Raw genomic sequence first — 22,271 nt, 5'->3', positions numbered from 1 at the left:
CTGATCGGGACATCCCTATTTTCGGTTTTAGTAACCTTATATCCCGGCTCATATCGGCATCTCATTATCTGTAGCTGCTTTATCCTGTTCTACAGGGTCGCAGGCAAGCTGGAGCCTATCCCAGCTGAGTACGGGCGAAAGGCGGGGTACACCCTGGACAAGTCGCCAGGTCATCACAGGGCTGACACATAGACACAGACAACCATTCACACTCACATTCACACCTACGCTCAATTTAGAGTCACCAGTTAACCTAACCTGCATGTCTTTGGACTGTGGGGGAAACCGGAGCACCCGGAGGAAACCCACGGGGAGAACATGCAAACTCCGCACAGAAAGGCCCTCGCCGGCCCCGGGGCTCGAACCCAGGACCTTCTTGCTGTGAGGCGACAGCGCTAACCACTACACCACCGTGCCGCCCTATCGGCAACTGATTGCAATTAAATATGATGCTTATCGGCCTGTTCGGTTTTTAGCCGTGTTGAATTTAGTTCGTTTGGTCCACGGCAGGCGTCGCTTATCTGCGTGATCTTCACCAGACTTGTGTGAGACTTTGAAACGTGAAGTGTCAGCCAGGTGTCAGTGCTGCCAGTTTTCCAAGTGAAATATTGCACAAAAACAAGTTTAAATGACGATTACTGCTGACTTTTTTCAAACTTTCCTGATTGCTATCAAAGCAAACAACTTCCGGCTTGATTACGTCAGCATTCGAAAGAGGGCGCGCGCGTCTTTTGACAACGTTGGCAGATGTCGGTCACTTTGATTTCCGCTGTACGTTTTACTTCCGTCCTACGATGTCTCGCACAGGTCTCAACGAATCTCGTTTATGCCCATTGCTTTGACATATGGACTGATATATTACAGAGCATATTTCAAACACTCATAACTTGCTATAGCAGTGACAAAATAGCGATCAAAAACGCATTCCTATATTTAATAAAATGAGAGAATTTTGCTGATATAAAATTTGCCTTCAGTTCTCCTTTAATGCTGCTTCATGCACCACCTTGAAAATATATCAACACATTCATGTTATTAAAATACATGCACTGCTTTTTAACAAGCAAGACAGTGATTGTTTTGCCATTGTTGCATTGATACACATTCATTTCACTCACAGATACGGTTGTGAGAAAATCCCACCGATGTACATGCATACAATGCATTAGAACAGCGCGTCTCTGTGGAATAAGATGATTCGATTATTTTCATTATAGGACTTGACATCAGCCCTGACCAAACAGATCACTCTGAAGACGCCGCTGGTGTCCTCTCCCATGGATACAGTCACGGAGTCAGGGATGGCCATCGCTATGGCGGTAAGTGAAACGGACGCGATTCTGTTCATGTTGTGAAGTATGTTATGTTAAAGAAGGGTATCCTAAAGACATCCGTTATATTCGAGGTTCACTTGAGAAAAGGCTGCAGTGCTGGTTGAATTACCTTTCTGTGTCATTAAGCAGATGGTGTGCGTCACTGTGACATGTTTGTTCCCTGGTCTTTAGCTCACCGGTGGGATCGGCTTCATCCACCACAACTGCACACCAGAATTCCAGGCCAACGAAGTGAGAAAGGTCAAGGTGAATGTCTCCTCTCCTGTTACCTGCTTCCTCATAGTGGTGTGTTTGTGCTTCATGCGTCTCGTCTCTGAGAGGAGGGATGGGTGAGAGGATCGTGTAATGTAACATGCAGTTGAGGCTAATCCGAGACAAACGATGACTCTCTTATTTTAAGAAGGAAAACAGATCGAAAACTGTCATCGTTTTAAGCAGCTTGTGAAACAGGCCACCATTGCCCAAAATATTTACTTTATATTTACTTATCCTAATAAATAGCATAAGCTTAGCAGAAAGGCTCAGTTTTTAATCTAGTGATGGGTGGAGCAGTAGGATGCAATAAATTACTGGTGGGCAAGTTAAAGAACTTCCCCTTGAAGTTTTTTCAGTAACAGGAAGTGATATGATGAAGAAAAATGAGTGCGGCATCTACTTGTAAAGGCCAATTTATGCTGACAACCCAGTCCTCGCAGATGGCGTCGCAGACAGTGTCTGCGTAGCCCCCCCACCTTCGCAGACGCTCTGCGCGCACCTCCCAAAAATTGTGACCACCGCAGAAGCCTCGCAGACAGCGTCGCAGACAAGAGGGCTCTGATTGGTCCACTCTACATCCGCTGTACACGCACTTCCGCTTCCCTACTTTCCCGGTTTGTTTTGTTTTTACGACCGGCATTTTTAAAAACACGAGCGAAGATGGAGCAGCACGAAGAGCGGTTGATCGAGGAAGTGAGGAACTACGTACATCTATACGACTCCAGTTCTAGTCATTATAAGTAACCGGAGGATAAACACTCCACTAACCACACCCACCAACTACTCCTAGCGATTTCGCAACTTCGCGCCCCCTTGCATTGTAGCGGTGAATAACATCGTGCACGCCTATTACTCCCCGCTCAACGATAAATTACAACTGTCTGCGAAAAGCTATCTGCGAAAGCCTTGTCGCAAGAGCATGCAGAGGCCTTAAGGCGTTTAAAAGCATTAAACGAGCATTTTCCAGCCAAATGGAACCAGTCTGCATTTCAGGGGTGGTTTTTTTTTTTTAATATAAAGAAGCAAGCATTTAATATTCAGGCACACTGATGAAGCGAGCTGGATGGGAAATACAAGTGCAAAACCAGTGTGAATTTTGAGAAATGGTTGCCCTGATGACCATACTATAAACAGAAGGAATGATCTTCAGCCTGATCTGGAAGTCTTCTGAAAGTCCACGTTTACCCTCTTAGTAGTTTTAATCTTTTACCTTTATCCTCAGATGTAATACTGTGCTTCAGTGATTTTTCATCGTGCACGCTTTTCTCCATTCCACATTCTCCCCGTCTGCCCTGCCCGCGTCTCTCAGAGATACGAGCAGGGCTTCATTACAGATCCTGTGGTGATGAGCCCCAACGAGCGAGTGAGAGACGTCTTTCAGGCAAAAGCACGTCACGGCTTCTGCGGCATTCCCATCACAGATAGTGGACAGATGGGCGGTCGCCTCGTAGGCATCATCTCATCTCGAGACATCGACTTCCTGAAAGAGGAGGAGCATGACCTTCTGCTCAGTGAGGTAGGAGGAGCTTAAGAGGAAGAGCAAGAGGATCGGTGTTTTATGAAAAGATAAGATTGTGTGAAACTTTCTTGCATTGAGTAGTTATTGTGTGAGGGTTCACACAGATTTCCATTATTAATATCTGTAGGTGATGACGAAGCTGGAGGATCTTGTAGTGGCTCCTGCTGGTGTAACTCTGAAGGAAGCTAACGAGATCCTTCAGAGGAGTAAAAAAGGTAAAAATCATTCAGATTACATTGCAGGTATTTAGCGGATGCTCTTATCCAGAGTAACGTACAATGTATGCAGAGCAGCCTGAGGGGCGGTTGGGGGTTAGGTGCTTTGCTTAAAGGAACAGTCCACCGTATTTCCATAATGAAATATGCTCTTCTCTGAATTGAGACGAGCTGCTCCGTACCTGTCCGAGCTTTGCGCGACCTCCCAGTCAGTCAGACGCAGTCAGATGCGCTGTCACTCCTGTTAGCAATGTAGCTAGGCTCAGTATGGCCAACGGTATTTTTTGGGGCTGTAGTTAGATGTGACCAAACTCTTCCGCGTTTTTCCTGTTTACAGAGGTTTATATGACCAGTTACATGAAAAAAGTTCAGTTAAAAAAAAAATTGAAATGTAGCGATTTTCTATGCTATGGAAAGTCCGCACTATAATGACAGGCGTACTAACACCTTCTGCGCGCTTCGGCAGCGCATTGATATCTGAGCTCCGTATCAATGCGCTGCCGAAGCGCGCAGAAGGTGTTAGTACGCCTGTCATTATAGTGCGGACTTTCCATAGCATAGAAAATCGCCACGTTTCAATTTGTGTAACTGAACTTGTTTCATGTCACTGGTCATATAAACCTATGTAAACAGGAAAAACGTGGAAGAGTTTGGTCGCATCTAACTACAGCCCCAAAAAATACCATTGGCCATGCTGAGCCTAGCTACATTGCTAACAGGAGTGACAGCGCGTCTGACTGACTGGGAGGTCGCGCAAAGCTCGGATAGGTACAGAGCAGCTCGTCTCAATTCAGGTAAGAGCATATTTCATTATGGAAGTACGGTGGACTGTTCCTTTAAGGGCACTTCAAGCATTTCTGCTGGTCCAGGGAATCAAACCGATAACCTTTTGATCCCAAAGCTGCTTCTCTACCCATTAGGCCATGGCTTTTTCCCGTTTACATTGATTGAATGCTGTCTGCTTTGAGAAGAAAATTAATGCACAGGTTACTTTTTTGGTTCACTTTATTCGTTCTTAATGTTCTGAATCATTTTAATTGACGTTTTTGTATCATGTTCTGTAAATGGTCTAATCAAGTTTAGTTTTTGTCCTAATCGGGTTCCATTACCTCCGAGAAAACTTGAAATCCTTTTTATGAACCGTCAGTACATCCTCATGGAGACGTCATTATTTAGAGATATTCAGTGTGAAAGCCTTATTTACTTAAAGATTACTAAAAATCTATTTAATTTTATGGACTTGTTGCAAGATAAATTGACAAACCGCTGACAATTCAGTAAAAATATCAATCTAAATTAAAACAAGTGTTGCCAGGCAAAACAAACCTCGCCCGGTAGCATTTATGTTGAATATGAAGGAAGATATCGCGAAAAAACGATCTTGACCTTGTGTGTGAACATACTTGGCCAATAAACATGCTTCTGATTCTCTGCTGCTCTCAGCCAATCAGAACACAGTACTGCTTACTGATCTCAGCCAATCAGAACACACAGTCATGCCTGATTGTTACATTCTTCCAGCACAATGACACACCCCTTTTCCACCAAATCAGTTCCAGGGCTGGTTCGGAGCTGGTGCTGGTTCACAACTCGTTCAACTTGCGAGCCAGCTGAGAACCAGTTTGCGTTTCCATAGCTCGGGGTGCTAAGGGGAGCCACGTCAGTTACGTCGCTGTATACGTCAGTTATGTCACAGCGTTTGCATAAACCTTGGCGCGAACTTTGAAGCAACAACAACACGGAGAAGAAGCAGCAGCAACAATAATGGATGACTTCGCGTTTGTACAGCTGCTGCTTCTCGTCGCTTAAAAATGGCTACCTGGGGGCGTCGTGGCTCAATTGGATAAGGCGCCATACCATAAATCCAGGGACCCGGGTTCGATTCCGACCCGAGGTCATTTCCCGATCCCTCCCCATCTCTCTCTCCCGCTCATTTCCTGTCTCTACACTGTCCTATCCAGTAAAGGTGGAAAAAGCCCAAAAAAAAATCTTGGAAAAAAAAAAAAGGTGACCTTTCGCGGTCTTGCTATTGTTGTTGGTCTTAACAATTCAATCCCCCCCACCACCACCACCACACACACATTGACGTAAGCAGTTCTTTCCTCTGGCCCAGCAGAGAGTTGTGGTGCGTTCATGTGCTATGGGAATTATGGTAAATACCAAACGCCGACATGGAAAGCACACGTGAACGCCCCCTCTTGTGGTATTTTCCACTGGGCAACTTGTAGAAAATTTTGATCCACGAGTTGTCAAGATGAACTGTAACCTTTTCAACATGGCGGCGAGCGGTACAAGACACTTGAATGGTAAGCATTGTACGCTACTAAAGGTGTTTTTTTTTTTTAACTAGTACTAGTGGGTAGTTTTTGGTGTCTATGCAATGTTGCGTCATTAACAAGTGTAATATAATACGTTAGAAATCCGTTTCCTTTAAAAATGTTATGGTTTGTTTTTACCTATCCAGAGCAGACGCTATTGCTAACGATAGCTAACTAACTTTTGCTAACTAGCAGTCCGCGTCCTTTGTCAACAACAACAAAAGCATGTGAACACAACACACTGGTAAATACCACTTCCCAACTGGAAAATATCATCTTCCCATAGCACATGAACGCAGCATTGGTGCTAGCCTGGAACTGGTTTTTCTGGCCCCAGAGCCAGTTCTTTGTCAGTGGAAACAGAAAACCCGGTTCCAAACTAAGCACTGGCCCCGAACCAGCCCTGGAACTGCTTTGGTGGAAAAGGGGCAATGGTGGCTACCGCCTCTATATGAAGCGGTAGCCACAAAAACCTTGACCAGATGACCCCCAAAATGTTGGAGGTTCTATTTGAGACCAGTGCCCATCTATCCTGAAAGTTTCATGAAGATTGGTCCAGCCGTTTTCCGGTAATATCATTAACACAAAAACAAACAAAGAAACCCCACCGATAACAATACCTCGCCTTGCTTACTCCATAGCAGGCGAGTTAATAAAGTAATTAAAAAAAAGTGTGAATTACATTTCGGACTTGTAACCTGGGAACAAGTACATCCCATACGAAATTTAGTTAATTTAAAACCACGTTTCACCTGTTTCTTGTGCAAGGATTTTGCACAATATGCAGTATGTATTCTCTACAACTCTTTAAATCTGTCCTTAGTTCAACTAAAATGTCTCATCTCATTATCTGTAGCCGCTTTATCCTTCTACAGGGTCGCAGGCAAGCTGGAGCCTATCCCAGCTGACTACGGGCGAAAGGCGGGGTACACCCTGGACAAGTCGCCAGGTCATCACAGGGCTGACACATAGACACAGACAACCATTCACACTCACACCTACGGTCAATTTAGAGTCACCAGTTAACCTAACCTGCATGTCTTTGGACTGTGGGGGAAACCGGAGCACCCGGAGGAAACCCACGCGGACACGGGGAGAACATGCAAACTCCGCACAGAAAGGCCCTCGCCGGCCCCGGGGCTCGAACCCAGGACCTTCTTGCTGTGAGGCGACAGCGCTAACCACTACACCACCGTGCCGCCCTTCAACTAAAATGTATTTTTTTTTATTTTATTTCAAGTCCCTGAAAGTTTGGGGAAAAAAACTGTTAAAAATTTCTCCAGTTATGCCAGTTTGTTCGACCACAGCTGTGAGTTTATCAGCTAATGGTCATGTAGCTTGGTAAGTAGTGTATTATAAGTTAATGGTAGTGGACAGTGCAGGATCTTTATCAGCTGCTGGAGAAGCTTGTGTAGTGTACAAACACTTGACGAACAGGAATACAGCAGTACAAGGTTCACTCCTTTGTAGTCGGGAAAATATGGCAGGCATTTAGGCCTGTAGTGTCAAGTTGTTGGGGGTGGGGTGGGGTTATTTAAATTTTTTTTATTTTTATTTTTTAAGTCTGCTGAGCAGTTCACAAGACTTAAAGGAACAGTCCACCGTACTTCCATAATGAAATATGCTCTTCTCTGAATTGAGACGAGCTGCTCCGTACCTGTCCGAGCTTTGCGCCACCTCCCAGTCAGTCAGACGCAGTCAGACGCGCTGTCACTCCTGTTAGCAATGTAGCTAGGCTCAGTATGGCCAACGGTATTTTTTGGGGCTGTAGTTAGATGCGACCAAACTCTTCCGCGTTTTTCCTGTTTACATAGGTTTATATGACCAGTGATATGAAACAAAGTTCAGTTACACAAATTGAAACGTAGCGATTTTCTGCGCTATGGTAAGTCTGCACTATGAGTGAAGGTATCAATGCGCTGCCGAAGCGCGCAGAAGGTGTTAGTACGCCTGTCATTATAGTGCAGACTTTCCATAGCATAGAAAATCGCTACGTTTCAATTTGTGTAACTGAACTTGTTTCATGTCACTGGTCATATAAACCTATGTAAACAGGAAAAACGCGGAAGAGTTTGGTCGCATCTAACTACAGCCCCAAAAAATACCATTGGCCATACTGAGCCTAGCTACATTGCTAACAGGAGTGACAGCGCGTCTGACTGCGTCTGACTGACTGGGAGGTCGCACAAAGCTCGGAGAGGTACGGATCAGCTCGTCTCAATTCAGAGAAGAACATATTTCATTATGGAAGTACGATGGACTGTTCCTTTAATGTTCCTTCAGGTAAACTGCCCATCGTGAATGAGGAGGGCTGTTTGGTGGCCATCATCGCGCGCACAGACCTGAAGAAGAACCGAGATTTCCCTCTGGCCTCCAAAGACTCTCGCAAGCAGCTGCTCTGTGGTGCTGCCATAGGAACACACAATGATGACAAATATCGACTCGACCTCCTCGTGCAAGCTGGTGTGGACGTGATCATACTGGCGAGTGTCTTTGTGTACTTTTTATGTCAATATATATATTTTTTAAAGTGTCCCCCTAATGCTTATTTTATCTAACAGGACTCTTCCCAAGGAAACTCTATTTTCCAGATCAACATGATCAAGTACATCAAGGAGAAATACCCTAACCTGCAGGTTATAGGAGGCAATGGTAGGTGTCATGCGCGCGCGTACACACTGACCTGCTTCACGGATGGTGCGCTTCATTCCTGCTTCAAACCAGTGTTTCCAACAGTCAAATGTAAACTAGATAGAACTCGAGAGGGCTGCCCCCGCCTGGTAGACTACACGTCTTATTAAGTTGTGATTTGGGGATGGACATTTGACCTCACAGTAATCTTGACCTGTGACCTTTTAACCTCAAAATCTCATCGGTTAATGTTTGTCCCCAAATGCACAAACGGTGAAAGTTTGATGAAATTCCTTTGATTTGCCTTGGAGATATGGCGTTCACAAGGTTTTCGGACAGACATTTGACCTCACAGTGACCTTGACCTTAGACCTCTTGATCTCAAAATCTAATCATTTCATCTTGGTCCCAAAGTGCACAAATGGTGAAAGTTTGGTGAAATTCCTTTCATTAGTCTTTGAGATATCGTGTTCGCAAGGTTTCAGGACGGACGCACGCGCGGACAGACGGACAACCCGAAAACATAATGCCTCCTGCACCTTAAGGTGGCGGAGGCATAAAAAAAACGGGGCCGTTAACGAGTCACTTGTGCAATTGTAGGAAGTTTGCGGACAGTGTGGTTTTCTAAAGGCATTGCTCTCAAACTCGGATGAGCTTTTTTTTTTTTAGTAGTAGTAGTATTTTTATAGCATGATTATGGTGATCCCAATCTAGCCTGGGCCCGCCCATCCTAAGTGTGATGCAACACGAGGGCCTGTTGCGAGCTTAGTCTGGCCAGGCAAGCTATCTACAGCTCTTCCAAGCTCCCGAAAAATCGGGAGCCAATCAACTTTGAGCATCTCCAACGGCCCTGGGTAGAGGCCTGTTCAAGGCACTGACGTAGTAGAACTGCGACCGGAAGCCATAGATTGTTTACAGAATCTATGCCGGAAGCGCTTCATTCACGCTTCTGCATCTATTACGCATAGATGCTGTATTGAAAGCATTCAACGGGAAGTTCTCATTGAAAACGGAGCAAAGAGCAGCCCTGGAGGCATTTATTGAAAGGAAGGACGTTTTCGCCTTGCTCCCGACCGGCTTCGGTAAGAGTTTAATCTACCAGTTAGCCCCGTCACGTCACATACGTCAGAGGAAAGAGTGATGTGATTGGTTTAACCCTTTGGTGACTGACCCCTTGAAAATGGTTCCTCCAGGAACCATGACGTTTCAGTTGTCAAGACAACGGAAAAACTAAAATACAAGAGCATTTTGTTTTGTGCACAAGAGCATTGTGACGCATCTTTGTTTTTGTATTTTAGTTTTTCCGTTGTCTTGACAACTGAAACGTCATCGTTCCTGGAGGAACCATTTTCAAGGGGTCAGTCACCAAAGGGTTAAGCTTCGTCACAGCCTTTTCTGGCTTCGACCGGTAGCAAACTGAGGCATTTCAGGGAGGCGGGTCAACCACGGGCTCTGGGAAACAGTTGGGCTTAATATCTTGGCCAGACCAATAGCTCGGAGAGCTTTGAAGTCGCGTTAGCCAGACTAATCCCAATCAGCTATAAATACACTTTTATTCTCTATTTCAAATCGGATATGACCTAGTGGTGTTTACCAGGCATCATATTGGTCCTTCAAGGCTCATCCATGTTTTTTTATTAAAGGGTGAAGAACCACCATCATGCCATTTCTGCAGGATATCTTTGACAGTCAAGCATATTTTACTTTGTTGTCCCGGTCAAAACACCACAAAAGAACGATTTTATTCTCAAACTACTCTGCATGATGTTTAACAAGGTGCCACCACAAGTTTTAGAATTTCATGTGTATCTGAAGCATCTCATTTAGTTATTTATGTAACTTTATCGGTTTTAATTATGTATGAAGAAATTGTAGTGCGTTTTTCAAAAATGCTCGCCATGAAACTGTTGACATGGCATTTAAAAAACTCAAGTTATTCTAGTCACGCGCTCACATTTAATATGTAACTATAGGAAGGCATTTTTTATGATGCAATGGTTAACAATTTAAAAAGATTCACTTGACACTAACTGCAGTTAAACTATTAAAAGTGCTGTTAAAGGTCCACGATGTAGGATTCAGTTGATTGCAACCTCTAGCGTACTTCCAAAACTTGTTCATGCTCCCTTGCTTTATTTTATTTTATTTTATTTTTTTTATGCCTCCACCACCGTAAGGTGCAGGAGGCATTATGTTTTCGGGTTGTCCATGCGTCCATCCCAAAACCTTGTGAACGTGATATCTTAAAGGCTAATGAAAGGAATTTCACCAAACATTCACCATTTGTGCGTTTGGGGACAAAGATAAACTGATTAGATTTTGAGATCAAAGGGTCTAAGGTCAAGGTCACTGTGAGGTCAAATGTCTGTCCGAGAACCTTGTGAACACAATCACTACGTTCAGACTGCAACCTGAAATGACCCATATCCGATTTGTTGTGAAATCCGATTTTTTTGTTAGGCCGTTCACATTACCAATTATATGAGAATTGTATGCGATCTCCAATATGAACGGAAAACGACCCAAAAGTGTCCCGCATGCGCAAATTGACACGTAATAAGCACATCTACGCAATACGTAAACAAAAAAAAAGCGCACTCTTCATGTTTAATGATTTTTTGTTTGTTTGTTTGTTTGTTTAATTATCTGGTTAGTGTTAAAGTGTGAGGTCTCGTGTGTGTTTTTGTTTCTGAACTGAAATGAAAACGTGTAGCCTGGTAACGAGGGTTGACTCCTAAATGTCTCTCTAATTTCTATATAAGTGCACTACATGTTACTAGGAAGTAATGGATTTTTAAACTCTATATAGTGCACTCGAGCTTCAGTAGGCAGTCATTTGGGATACGGCCGCTGTATTACCAAACTCTTAATTCAGGCTTAATAATTTGCACATATTTATTTCGTCATATTAATAAACTTTTTCTACATTTTTATAAATATTTATTTAGATTGTTTATAGCCAGCTGAATTCTGCAGCTTCTCTCAGCGCTGGCTCAAGGTGCAGAAACACCAGTGCAGTTTGCTATGGAGATGAGGCGAGACCTGGCGATGTGGTACAGGATGGTTTAAGTTATAAATCAGTTATAGAAACTGTTTTATTTAATCAGGCTAACAGATCAACATCCAGGTCCCTACCAAATCCACCATTAGCTTGATCAATTCTATAAAAGTCTATTTAAATTCTGAAAACTGTACAAATGTTGTTGTTTTCCACCAAAGAGGCGGGATTAGCCAACGCAGAATAGTGACGTTTGTCTCTTGTTGATGACGTGTAGGTCGCATGAATGCGACCTGTCCGGTCAGACTGCAGTCGCATGTGAAAATAACGGATATGCATCGGATTTAGGACCACATATCCAAGCGGCCTGGGTCGCATGTGAAAAAATCGGATCTGTGTCGTTCAGATTGTCAATAACAAATCGGATACAGGTCGCATATGGGCAAAAAAATTGGATATGGGTCGTTTCAGGGTGCAGTCTGAACGTAGTCAATATCTCCAAGGCTGATACAAGTAATTTCACCAGGTCAAGATTACTGTGAGGTCAAATGTCCATCCCCAAATCACAACTTAATAAGGCGTGTAGTCTAGCAGGCGGAGGCATCCCCATCGACGCCGTTGGCGGTGAGTTCTATCTAGTTTCTCATGCTAATTAAGGATGATCCTCTGGGGGGGGACTTGGGTTTTCAAATGTTAGCCAGCACAAGAAAACACTGATTTCTCCTTCTTGGGTTTCGTTTCTTCATCTTCCTTCTGGTGCTTCCTTCCAGATTCATGCTGCCACTTTAAATACATTTTAAAAAAAATAAAAAAATGCATGTTCTAGAGGTTTGTCCGTTCTGGGTCACTATAACAGTTCGACATGGCAGTTCTGTGGAAGTGGAGCTATGCTGTATAGATATAAAGGGCTCGTTTCATGCTTATGAAAAGTGATTTGTAGTTGCATGTAGTTATACACTAATAAACACTTATGAATACCATATTGCATTTCTGCTAATGGAGAGAGCCCCTAAATCCTACATTGTGCTCCTTTTAATAGTCTGCATAATGCTTAAACTTATCTGGGTTCTATAGGTTAAAAAATTCAGAAAGAAAATGCACCTGGCACCAGTAAATAAATATTCTGATTAGGGCTGTCGAAGTTAACGTGATCTCAATTTATCGCGATTTAAAAAAAAAAAAAAAATGGTGCCGTTAACGCAAATTCTAATTTGGCCCTACGAGTCACCCGAAGTTCATGTTGAGGCTTGTCGCGCGCTGCTGCAATAAGAGTCAGTGATGGAGAAAGGTCTGTTAAACGGGAAGTTTCATTTCAAAAGAAGAGTGTGATTGAGTTGGTTTTGGTATGCACTTTGCAGTTCTTTTTTTTTTTTTTTTTTTCAATTGTTTATTTATTGAGTTTTTTTTTCTTTAATATACACATACAACACACTCAGAACAAACAGTTAAGCTAAGAGAGAGCAACTACATTAATATAGCTATTAAGCAATATAGAATGTGTGAAGACATTGACAAGGGGGGAAAAAAAAAAAAAACAGAAATAATACAAATAAATAATAAATACAATAGCAAGAAAAAAAAAAGTGCATTATTGTTATTATTATTACTATTATCTTAGAGAAGAAAATAAGGTACACAGAAATGGCACACATGGACGTAAGTCATATATAAGGCCAAAGTGAGATGTCACTCAAATTAGGTCAAATGATGATCAAGGGCGCCAATGTTTGTACAAAGAGATCCCCTTTACCTTTCAAATGGTAAGTGTGTTGTTCCAGTTGCATTGTGTCATTCATTATTGATTTGAAGAGGTTAATTGTAGGTGGTGTAGCTTGATTCCAGTTAAGCAATATGCATTTTTTCGCTACATAAGCTATTATGCCAATTCTTTTATTGGAGATAGAGTCTAGTGCACCGTCTGGATCTGTACCAAATAGATACAGTAAAGGTGATAGTTTGAATTCAATTTGCATGACTTTGGTTGTTAAATTGTGTACCTCATTCCAAAATTGTTTTAATTTACTACAATTCCAGAACACATGAATAAGTGAACCAATGCATGTTTTACAACGATGACATTCCGGGGAGACAGTGGGAAACATCTTGCTGAGACGGACTGGTGTTAAATACATTCTGTGCATAAATTTATAATTCTGCTCAATTACCTTGTTACAGGATAAAGAAACAAAAACATTACAACATATTTTGGTCCAGAGCTCGTCATCAAGATCTTGTTCCAAATCTCTCTGCCATACAGTTCTAAGTGACATCAATGAGGAGCTATTATAGTCCAATAGTGCCCAATAGATCACAGAGATCTTTCCCTTCAGCGTTGTGGAATTGACCATAATTTCTTCGATGTCAGATAAAGTAAGGGACATTTGCCCTGTATTTTCCAATGTGGCTATATAATGACGAAGCTGTAGGTATTTGTAAAAGTCTTTGTTTGAAATTTCAAATTCAGATCTGAGGTCTGCAAAGGATTTTAGGGTACCCTTCTCAAGTACATTTTGGAACTTGTGTATTCCATGATCTTTCCATTTAGTAAATAATGATTTCCCGATCGAGGGTGGCAGGTCTGGATTAGAGGATATAGGGGCTAAGACAGAAATGGTGGTAAGTAAGCCACAAAATCTCTTCACATCTTTCCAAGCCTGAAGAGTGTTTCTTATTACATATGTTCTTGATACTGATTTTATTGCTTTTATGTTATTGATGAATGGCAGAGTAATGATTGAGCTGGGAAAACAAAGTTCTCCTTCAATGTCTGTCCAATGAGCAGTGGTTCGATTCTGTATCCAGCTAATTATGTCCTTAGTCTGTGCCGCCCAGTAGTACAATTGAAAATCTGGGAGGCCCAGCCCGCCCTTTTCTTTAGATTTAGTTAAAGTTTTCAAGGAGATTCTTGGGGTGGAATTCTTCCATATAAAAGAACTAATTATTTTGTTAATTGACTGAAAGAATGGTTTGTTTAAATAACAAGGTAAGGACTGGAAAAGATAATTAAATCGTGGCAGTACATTCATTTTAATCACATTGATTCGTCCAATAAAAGAAATGGGAAGCAGATTCCAGTATTCCAATTCCTCTTTGATTTTGCTAAGTAAAGGAGTATAGTTTACCTGAAATAAGTCTTTTAGGTTTTGACAAACATTAATTCCCAGGTATTTAAATCCACCTTGTGTCCAGGTAAAAGGAGATATTCTTTTTAATTCTGATGAAATGTCTGTGTTAAGTAGGCAAGCATTGGATTTTGTTAAATTAATTTTGTAGCCTGATATTCTTCCAAATTTCTTAATTAGGTCTAGAGCTGCTGGGATTGATTTTTCTGGGGTGGACAAATACAAGATCACATCATCTGCATATAAAGAAATTTTATTGTTTTTTTTGCCAATATCAATGCCAAAAATATCTGTACTTGATCTTATAGCTTCTGCAAGAGGTTCAATAGCCAAATTGAATAAGAGAGGGGACAAAGGACACCCTTGACGACAGCCCCTAAATAGGCCAAATCTGTCAGACAAAGTGCCATTGACACGTACCTGTGCTTGAGGGTCCCTATAAAGACTCCTGATCCACCCAAGAAATGATTCGTCAAAATTAAATTTTTTCAAGACAGCAAATAAATATGGAAACTCTACCCTGTCAAATGCCTTCTCGGCGTCCAGTGAGATTAGCAGTGACTGGTGTCCAGACAGGGCTGAGTAGTCAATGACATCTAACAGTCTCCTAATGTTATCTGAAGCATATCGTGCTTTGACAAAACCTGACTGATCGGGATTGATTAACGTAGGCAACAGGTTCTCCAGTCTCCGTGTGATGAGTTTAGATATAATTTTGAAATCAACTGTGAGTAAAGAGATTGGACGGTATGAGGAGCATTCAGCACTGTCTTTGTCTTTCTTGTGTATCAGTGATATTACAGCCGTTTTCACAGAATCTGGGAGCCGCCCTTTCTTAAAAAAGTCCTGTACCATAGGCATAAAAAGGGGCTCTATATCAGGCCAAAATTTCTTGTAAAATTCAGCAGGATATCCATCCAGTCCTGGGGATTTTCCTAATGGTAGAGACTTAATGGTATCCAACACCTCTTCTGATGTAACAGGGCGACATAAGTGTGCGTTATCTTCATCTGACAAAGAAGGTAGTGATAGTTTCTCTAGAAAAGACTGAATGTCTGACTCTACTGGGTTTTCTGATGTATATAATTCTTTATAAAAGTTCAGGAATGAGGACTGTATACTTTGCAAATCATATCTTAATTGGCCATTTGCCTGACGTATATGTTTTATGGTACGGTCAGTTTGTTCTTTTTTGAGCTGATAAGCTAAAAGTCTGCTGGGCTTATTTCCATATTCATAATAACGTTGTCTTGTGAAGAACAGAAGTTTTTTAACTTTCTCTGTTTGGATGATATTGAGATTAGCTCTAACAGCTTTGAGGTTCCTCAAGTTTTCCTCTGTGGGTGATTGTTTGTGGGATTGTTCTAGGGTAGTAAGTTCTTTTTGAAGTTGAGAAGCACGTTCATTGGCAGCCTTTTTTATAGCGCTTGTATATGAAATTAGATGTCCCCTAATGACTGCTTTAGCCGCGTCCCAAATTACAGCAGATGTAACAGGAGAGAATGAATTTTCCTGCCAATATTGACCTATCCATTGCTTTATTTTTAAACAAGCTTCAGTGTTTGAGAGAAGTGAGGCGTTAAATCTCCAGTATTTAGTCCGTTCTCTCTGGTGCCCTAGGGCGAGCTTAAGATATACTGGAGAATGATCAGATAGAAGAATTGGGCCAATAGTACAGGACATGACAGATGACAGAAGGTCTTGAGGTAGAAGAAAGTAATCTAATCTCGAATATGTTTTATGTCTGGTGGAGTAAAAGGAATAATCTTTGGTGGTAGGGTTAAATTCCCTCCAGACATCAATCAGACCTGCATCGTTGCATGCCAGCTGTAGGGCTTTGGATGCATTTGGATTGGATATTAAGTGTGATGATTTATCAAGATTGCCATCCATGTTACAGTTAAAATCACCAGCAACTATTCCTAGATCTTTATGGTGTTGAGAGAATAAAGTAATCATATCTGACATGAATTTAGGGCAGTCATCATTTGGTGCATAAATGTTATGCAGGATAATTTCTCGGCCATATAGCAGTCCACAGACCAGGACATATCTGCCTTCCTGATCGTGGTGCTCTTCTGTCATTATAAATGGCAAGTTTTTATGGATAAGTATAGCTGTTCCCCTTTTACTGCTTGTATAGCTTGAAAAGTAAACCTGTCCAACCCAATCTCTCTTCAGTTTTTTATGCTCTTCTTTTGACATATGCGTCTCTTGCAGATAAGCTACATCTGCTTTTTGGCTTTTCAAGAACGTAAGAACTCTCTTGCGTTTAATTGGGTGACCTAGGCCTCTGACATTGAAAGTTATCACATTAAGTGAGTTTACCATGTGTTAAGTGAGTAGTGTTGCGTCACATATTGCACTTATGAGACAAGAAAGAAAAAACAGAACATACATAAAATATAAACAACAGAGTAAGTAAACCAAAATACAGACAAAGTAAAAATCTCTCTCAGCATCCCCTAACCCTCCTCCCCAGCCCAAAAGCCAAGTCCCCAATTGACAAGGCAATCCAATTACAAAAACAACCCTGATACTGTCTAACAGAGTGTAGCCTACATTAAATGCCTGTAAACAACACACGCAAAGATGTCAGAACTTTTTTTTTTTCCCCACCCCAAAGAAATATAGGGGATCCCATAAGCCATAGAATGAACATTTCAGACCAAGTGGTAGAGTAAATTGAGTTATACAAGGAAGAAAAAAAAAAAAAAAAAAGGGGAGAAGAGAAATAAAAACCTTGGTCAACACAGCAAGATGATCTGAAATAATAACATTTGGGTTAACTTTATCGTTGTGCATATATATAGAGTCCCATGTAGTTTACAGTCCTTGCTTGGCTTAGTGGGATCGCATAAGAAAAATAAAGCTCACCCCTCGTTGTCGTTTGCACCAACCTGGGAACCCCCAGCCACGGTGCTACGGTAGAAATCTTCAGCCTCCTGTGGTGAGGAAAGGTGGCGGATTTTTCCTTCGTGGAGTACTCTCAGCTTGCACGGATGAGGATGGAAGCCGCGGAAAGTTCCCATGTCCAGGAATCGCTGTTTCACTCCATCAAACTTGCGTCTCTGCTTCATGGTTTCAACAGACACGTCCTGGGTGAAGTACAGCTTGGATCCGTCGTGTGTGATTTCGCGATTCTTTGCTGAACGGAGTGCCAGCTCTTTGTCTTGGAATTTAAGAAAGCGGATAATAACAGCTCTGTGCTGGTTCGGCCGTACTTCGCCCAGAGTGCGATGCGCTCTTTCCAGTACGAGTGGCTGACTTGAGTCCAATCCAAGCCATACAGGTAGCATATCTTGCACGAAGTCCAAGAGCCGACGTGAGCCCTCTGCGCTCCCTCCAAGACCAAAGAGCCTGATGTTCTTACGTCTCCCACGATTTTCCAAATCTTCCGTCTTTGATTCAAGTTGTGCAATTCTTTCGGTAGCAGCTGCTAGTGATGCTTCCAGGCGATTTAGCTTGTCTTCTGTGCCAGATATACGAGTCTCGGCCTCGTCAATACGTTTTTCGTTGGCGGTAACATCTCGACTGATATCTGAAAGATTGTTCTCTACCGATAAAATAGAGTTGGCCATTTCGTTCAAACGTCCATCTATTGCATCGAGTTTAGATCCAAATTCAGACCGAAGGGCCTTGAGCTCGGTTAGCACCTCTGCTATCGCCATGTTGTCTTGGTTGCTGAGAGTTTCCTCCGGTGGTTTCTTCGAAGATTTTTTACCTGCTTTACGTGCTTTTCCGAAAATTTCACACTCTTTTACTGGCTGGGGGTTTGACATAGTCAGAGCAAGGAAGATAGCGGGGTGAAAACTATTTGGGGTAGTTTTATGTGCGAAGTTAACAGGAGCTTCCAACTATGCTGCCATTCTCTTCAGGGTCGAGCGCCCCCCCCGCACTTCATCTCATCTCATTATCTCTAGCCGCTTTATCCTTCTACAGGGTCGCAGGCAAGCTGGAGCCTATCCCAGCTGACTACGGGCGAAAGGCGGGGTACACCCTGGACAAGTCGCCAGGTCATCACAGGGCTGACACATAGACACAGACAACCATTCACACTCACATTCACACCTATGGTCAATTTAGAGTCACCAGTTAACCTAACCTGCATGTCTTTGGACTGTGGGGGAAACCGGAGCACCCGGAGGAAACCCACGCGGACACGGGGAGAACATGCAAACTCCACACAGAAAGGCCCTCGTCGGCCCCGGGGCTCGAACCCAGGACCTTCTTGCTGTGAGGCGACAGCGCTAACCACTACACCACCGTGCCGCCGCCCCCCCGCACTTTGCAGTTCTAAAATATTTTTGTAAAGCGAGATGTCAGTATGCTGTAGCACTGAGATACGACACTAAATGTCTTTATTGAAGTCCAACTGCAATTTATTTTTGTTTGCACAGCACTGTGAAGTCCTATAGATAGTTTTCACTGACGTCACGGCATTCCGGGGAACGCCCCCCAGCCGCCATCTATGGAGGGCAAACAAAACGGACCATCGCCACTACTGGCTACATTATCTCGGACGAATTTATGAAGTTATAGAGTCAGTTTTCTAAAATAAAGATCAATGTCAGCAAAATCAAGCAAACAGAAGTATATAGATACACATCTCACGGTATGCAGCCAAACTGGCCTTGATTGGGGGAATTGACCCCTACGAAGTGGACAAAGATGCATTTTCAAGTGACTGTGCAGGGCTGCCAAAGCCTGAAACTGACTTCATCAAACTTTAAAGGCTGTCTGATGTATACAACTTTATATATTCACAGCGCACCTTTTGGCGGATGCTGCCTGAATCACGCAGATACGATTTTTTTTTTTTTTTAGGGGGGGCGTTGGAGTGTCTGATTATAATTTCAAAGTAAATTCTGTATTAAAATTACTAAATAAGCAAATCCGTTACAGTCCATGAAACAGGAAGTATAAGGATGAGAAAAAAAACAGTTTAAATCAGGAAGCTGCGCACATTTGCGCAGTCCTGCACACCGCTCAGGACTACAGAATAGACCTAAAATGTTTTTCAAAAATGACCCTTGCGTGAGTGAAGTGACAAGTTTCAAATAGAAACGTGACAAACGAGCGATATTAAGTGTATATTACAATGTAAACGTACACTCAGCGGTTCCAGTTAGGCATTCTCCAGAGATTGTTCACATGATGTTTTGGTTTCCAAAAACAAACTTAAACACAATTGATTGTTTATTTAAACAACTTACCACTTATAAAATGATCGGAGCAGACTTTGCTGTGTTTGGAAGGCTGATAATCCTTGCGGTTGATTCTCGCAAGCCATAGATTTCTCCTTTGTATGCTGAGTTTGTTTGCTCGCCTTCGTGCTCCCGTACAGTGGGAATTCCATAAAAGCTCCGCTTGACTTCATCATCTGACCTATTACGACAGCCGTGAATACAACAAGTTTGCACCATTGCTAGCTTTAAATAAATGTAAATAATATATAAATGAATGTAACTCGCGCGCTACAATGTGTGCTCAGTGACCCGTACGGTAAGCTAGCCCTCCAAGATGGCCGCCACCAGGGAATCCCCGACTCTGTGACGTCATGTGAAAACTATCTATAGGCTGTGACTGAATACAACTCCAGCACAATTGAAGTTTTATTTCATTTTTATTCTATTTTGTCATACATGTCTGAACTGAGACACAGTAGTATGTGACTGCATGTTTTATATTTGAGACTACAGCTCCCTAATCCATCACAAAATCCAATTTTGTGTTTTGTATGTTCAGTACTGCCTAGTATGAGTGAATAAACTCCCTTACCATTTTCTCTTGTCCCAGCAGTTTTTAACAAGTACTCTTAGCATAAAATGTGTTCATCATTTTAATTGTAACATTTCACTTTAAAAGCCTTAATCATTTACATAGATTTAAAAAAAAAGCGATTAATCGCGATTAACTATATGAAATTCTGAGATTAATCGTGATTAATTTTTTTAATCGTTTGACAGCCCTAATTCTGATGAATATGTTTAATTCTTGTGACAAAACTGGGCCCATGAGCTACTGAAAGGTGCGTAAATAATTGAGAATCCAAAACTACAGACCAAGGCTTTTAGCCCAAGCTGAGGTCACTGTAGTAGCATAGAGTAACCACTAGAGGTCACAACTGTGCCAGGGTTGATGCATGTCATTTTTCAATTACAGTAGGATGAAAATAAGAGTTGTCTGAATAAAACCTGGACATGTTGCTAAACAGAAAATGGAATTTTCCTCTGAACACCTCTCTCTCTCTCTCTCTCTCTCTCTCTCTCTCTCTCTCTCTCTCTCTCTCTCTCAGTGGTAACAGCAGCTCAGACAAAGAATCTGATAGACGCGGGTGTGGACGCTCTGAGAGTGGGCATGGGCAGTGGCTCCATCTGCATCACACAGGAAGGTGAGTCCGGCAGTCATACACATCACTGTTTTCCTTTCAGCCAGTCCCAAGCCCTAAAATCTTCCATCCTCAACTGATTAACCGTCTCCAAACCAGTCCTGTCTGTGATTAGCCCTTACATTTTAAACGAGTGATCTGGAAGTGAAAGTTTCAAGTCGGTAAGCAAGCGGCTGCATTCACACCACAGTGCTCAGACTGACCCACATCCAATAAACACTCCATCTGAAGTCCCTTTGGGGTGAAATCTGATGCATGACAATCCTTTGTGCATCAGAATATCATTTTGGTACCATGTGTGAAGGTGCCATAAATCTGAATTTAATCAGACTTAATGTAGTTGTCACTGGGGAGGGGCGCTGATCCATTACGCCTGTAAGTATAAGAGGGTGTGCGTGGAGTCTGTACATAAATCCGTTAGCTAGTCAACTGGGCAAGTCAAAGCTGACGTGTGGCGCCCAGGCCCATGTTTTGGCTTCCCAGAAACCCATGCAAAGCTAAAAAGTGGTGACTAGTGTAACAGCGTATGGCAAGCGAATTAAGTGCTTTCATACAGACTAAGGGAAAATCCAACAAGTATCTGATCATGTCGCATATTGGGCTGAAACCCCCCCCAAATAAATAAGAATGAATTAATAAATGAATACATTTTTAAAAAATCGCCTTCGGCTGACGTGTGGCAGGCAGGATTGTGAAACTTGTGCTATAGTTACAGCATCAAGCTGTGTTACAACAGTGAAGCACGTTTAACATGAATAAAGCCTACATACCAAATGAAATCCAAAAGTCAGTAAGAAGTACATTTGAATAAATTTACTGTGAATAAAAAAAAAAAAAAGTAGCCTGGTAGCAAAGCCTGCGTCTCTCCTAAAGCAGAAGTGCTGCTTCTCACTCTGCAAAAAATTCCCCTGAACTGCTGCGAGCAGAAGAAATGGTGGTTTGTTGAGAAGAATGGGAACATGTAGGTCCGTCCTCACTTTATAGGGCACAGTCATTTGTTCCTGTTTTTGTATTTTTTTTTCTCTCCTCCCTTTTTCCTGTTATTCCTTGTATCACCCTTTGCTTCCCCACCATTAATTTCTCTCTACCGACAATGTCTTGCAAAAGTATTCATCCCCCTTGGTGTTTGTCCTGTTTTGTTGGATTACAAGCTGGAATTAAAATGGATTTTGGAGGGTTAGCGCCATTTGGTTTACACATGCCTACCACTTTAAAGGTGAAAATTGTTTTTTTTTTTTTTTTTTTAATTGTTAGACAACAATTAAGAAGAAAAACAGAAATTTGGAGTGTGCGTAGGCATTCACCCTCCAAAGTCAATACTTTGTCGAGCCACCTTTTGCTGCAATTACAGCTGCAAATCTCTTGGTGTGTCTCTATTAGCTTCGCACATCTAGTCATTGGGATTTTTGCCCATTCCTCAAGGCAAAACGGTTGCAAGTCCTTCAAGTTAGATGGATTGTGTTGGTGTTCAGCAAGTTTCAATTTATG

At 42.2% G+C, this 22,271-nt stretch overlaps 1 protein-coding gene across 3 annotated transcripts in view; it reads left to right on the top strand.

Moving 5' to 3' along the window:
* impdh2 (IMP (inosine 5'-monophosphate) dehydrogenase 2) overlaps positions 1–22,271 on the top strand; it is a 56,343-nt gene that overhangs the window by 14,780 nt on the left and 19,292 nt on the right. For all 3 annotated transcript variants that reach the window (XM_060932176.1, XM_060932177.1, XM_060932175.1), the window contains exons 3-9: positions 1,218–1,319; positions 1,506–1,580; positions 2,899–3,105; positions 3,236–3,323; positions 7,925–8,124; positions 8,203–8,293; positions 20,691–20,786. In XM_060932176.1, coding sequence (XP_060788159.1) covers positions 1,218–1,319; positions 1,506–1,580; positions 2,899–3,105; positions 3,236–3,323; positions 7,925–8,124; positions 8,203–8,293; positions 20,691–20,786 — 859 coding nt within the window. The remainder of the gene's footprint in view (positions 1–1,217; positions 1,320–1,505; positions 1,581–2,898; positions 3,106–3,235; positions 3,324–7,924; positions 8,125–8,202; positions 8,294–20,690; positions 20,787–22,271) is intronic.

The sequence above is a fragment of the Neoarius graeffei genome, chromosome 10, assembly GCF_027579695.1.
Source record: "Neoarius graeffei isolate fNeoGra1 chromosome 10, fNeoGra1.pri, whole genome shotgun sequence".
NCBI classification, from domain to species: domain Eukaryota; kingdom Metazoa; phylum Chordata; class Actinopteri; order Siluriformes; family Ariidae; genus Neoarius; species Neoarius graeffei.
This window is presented reverse-complemented; position numbering and strand designations above follow the sequence as displayed.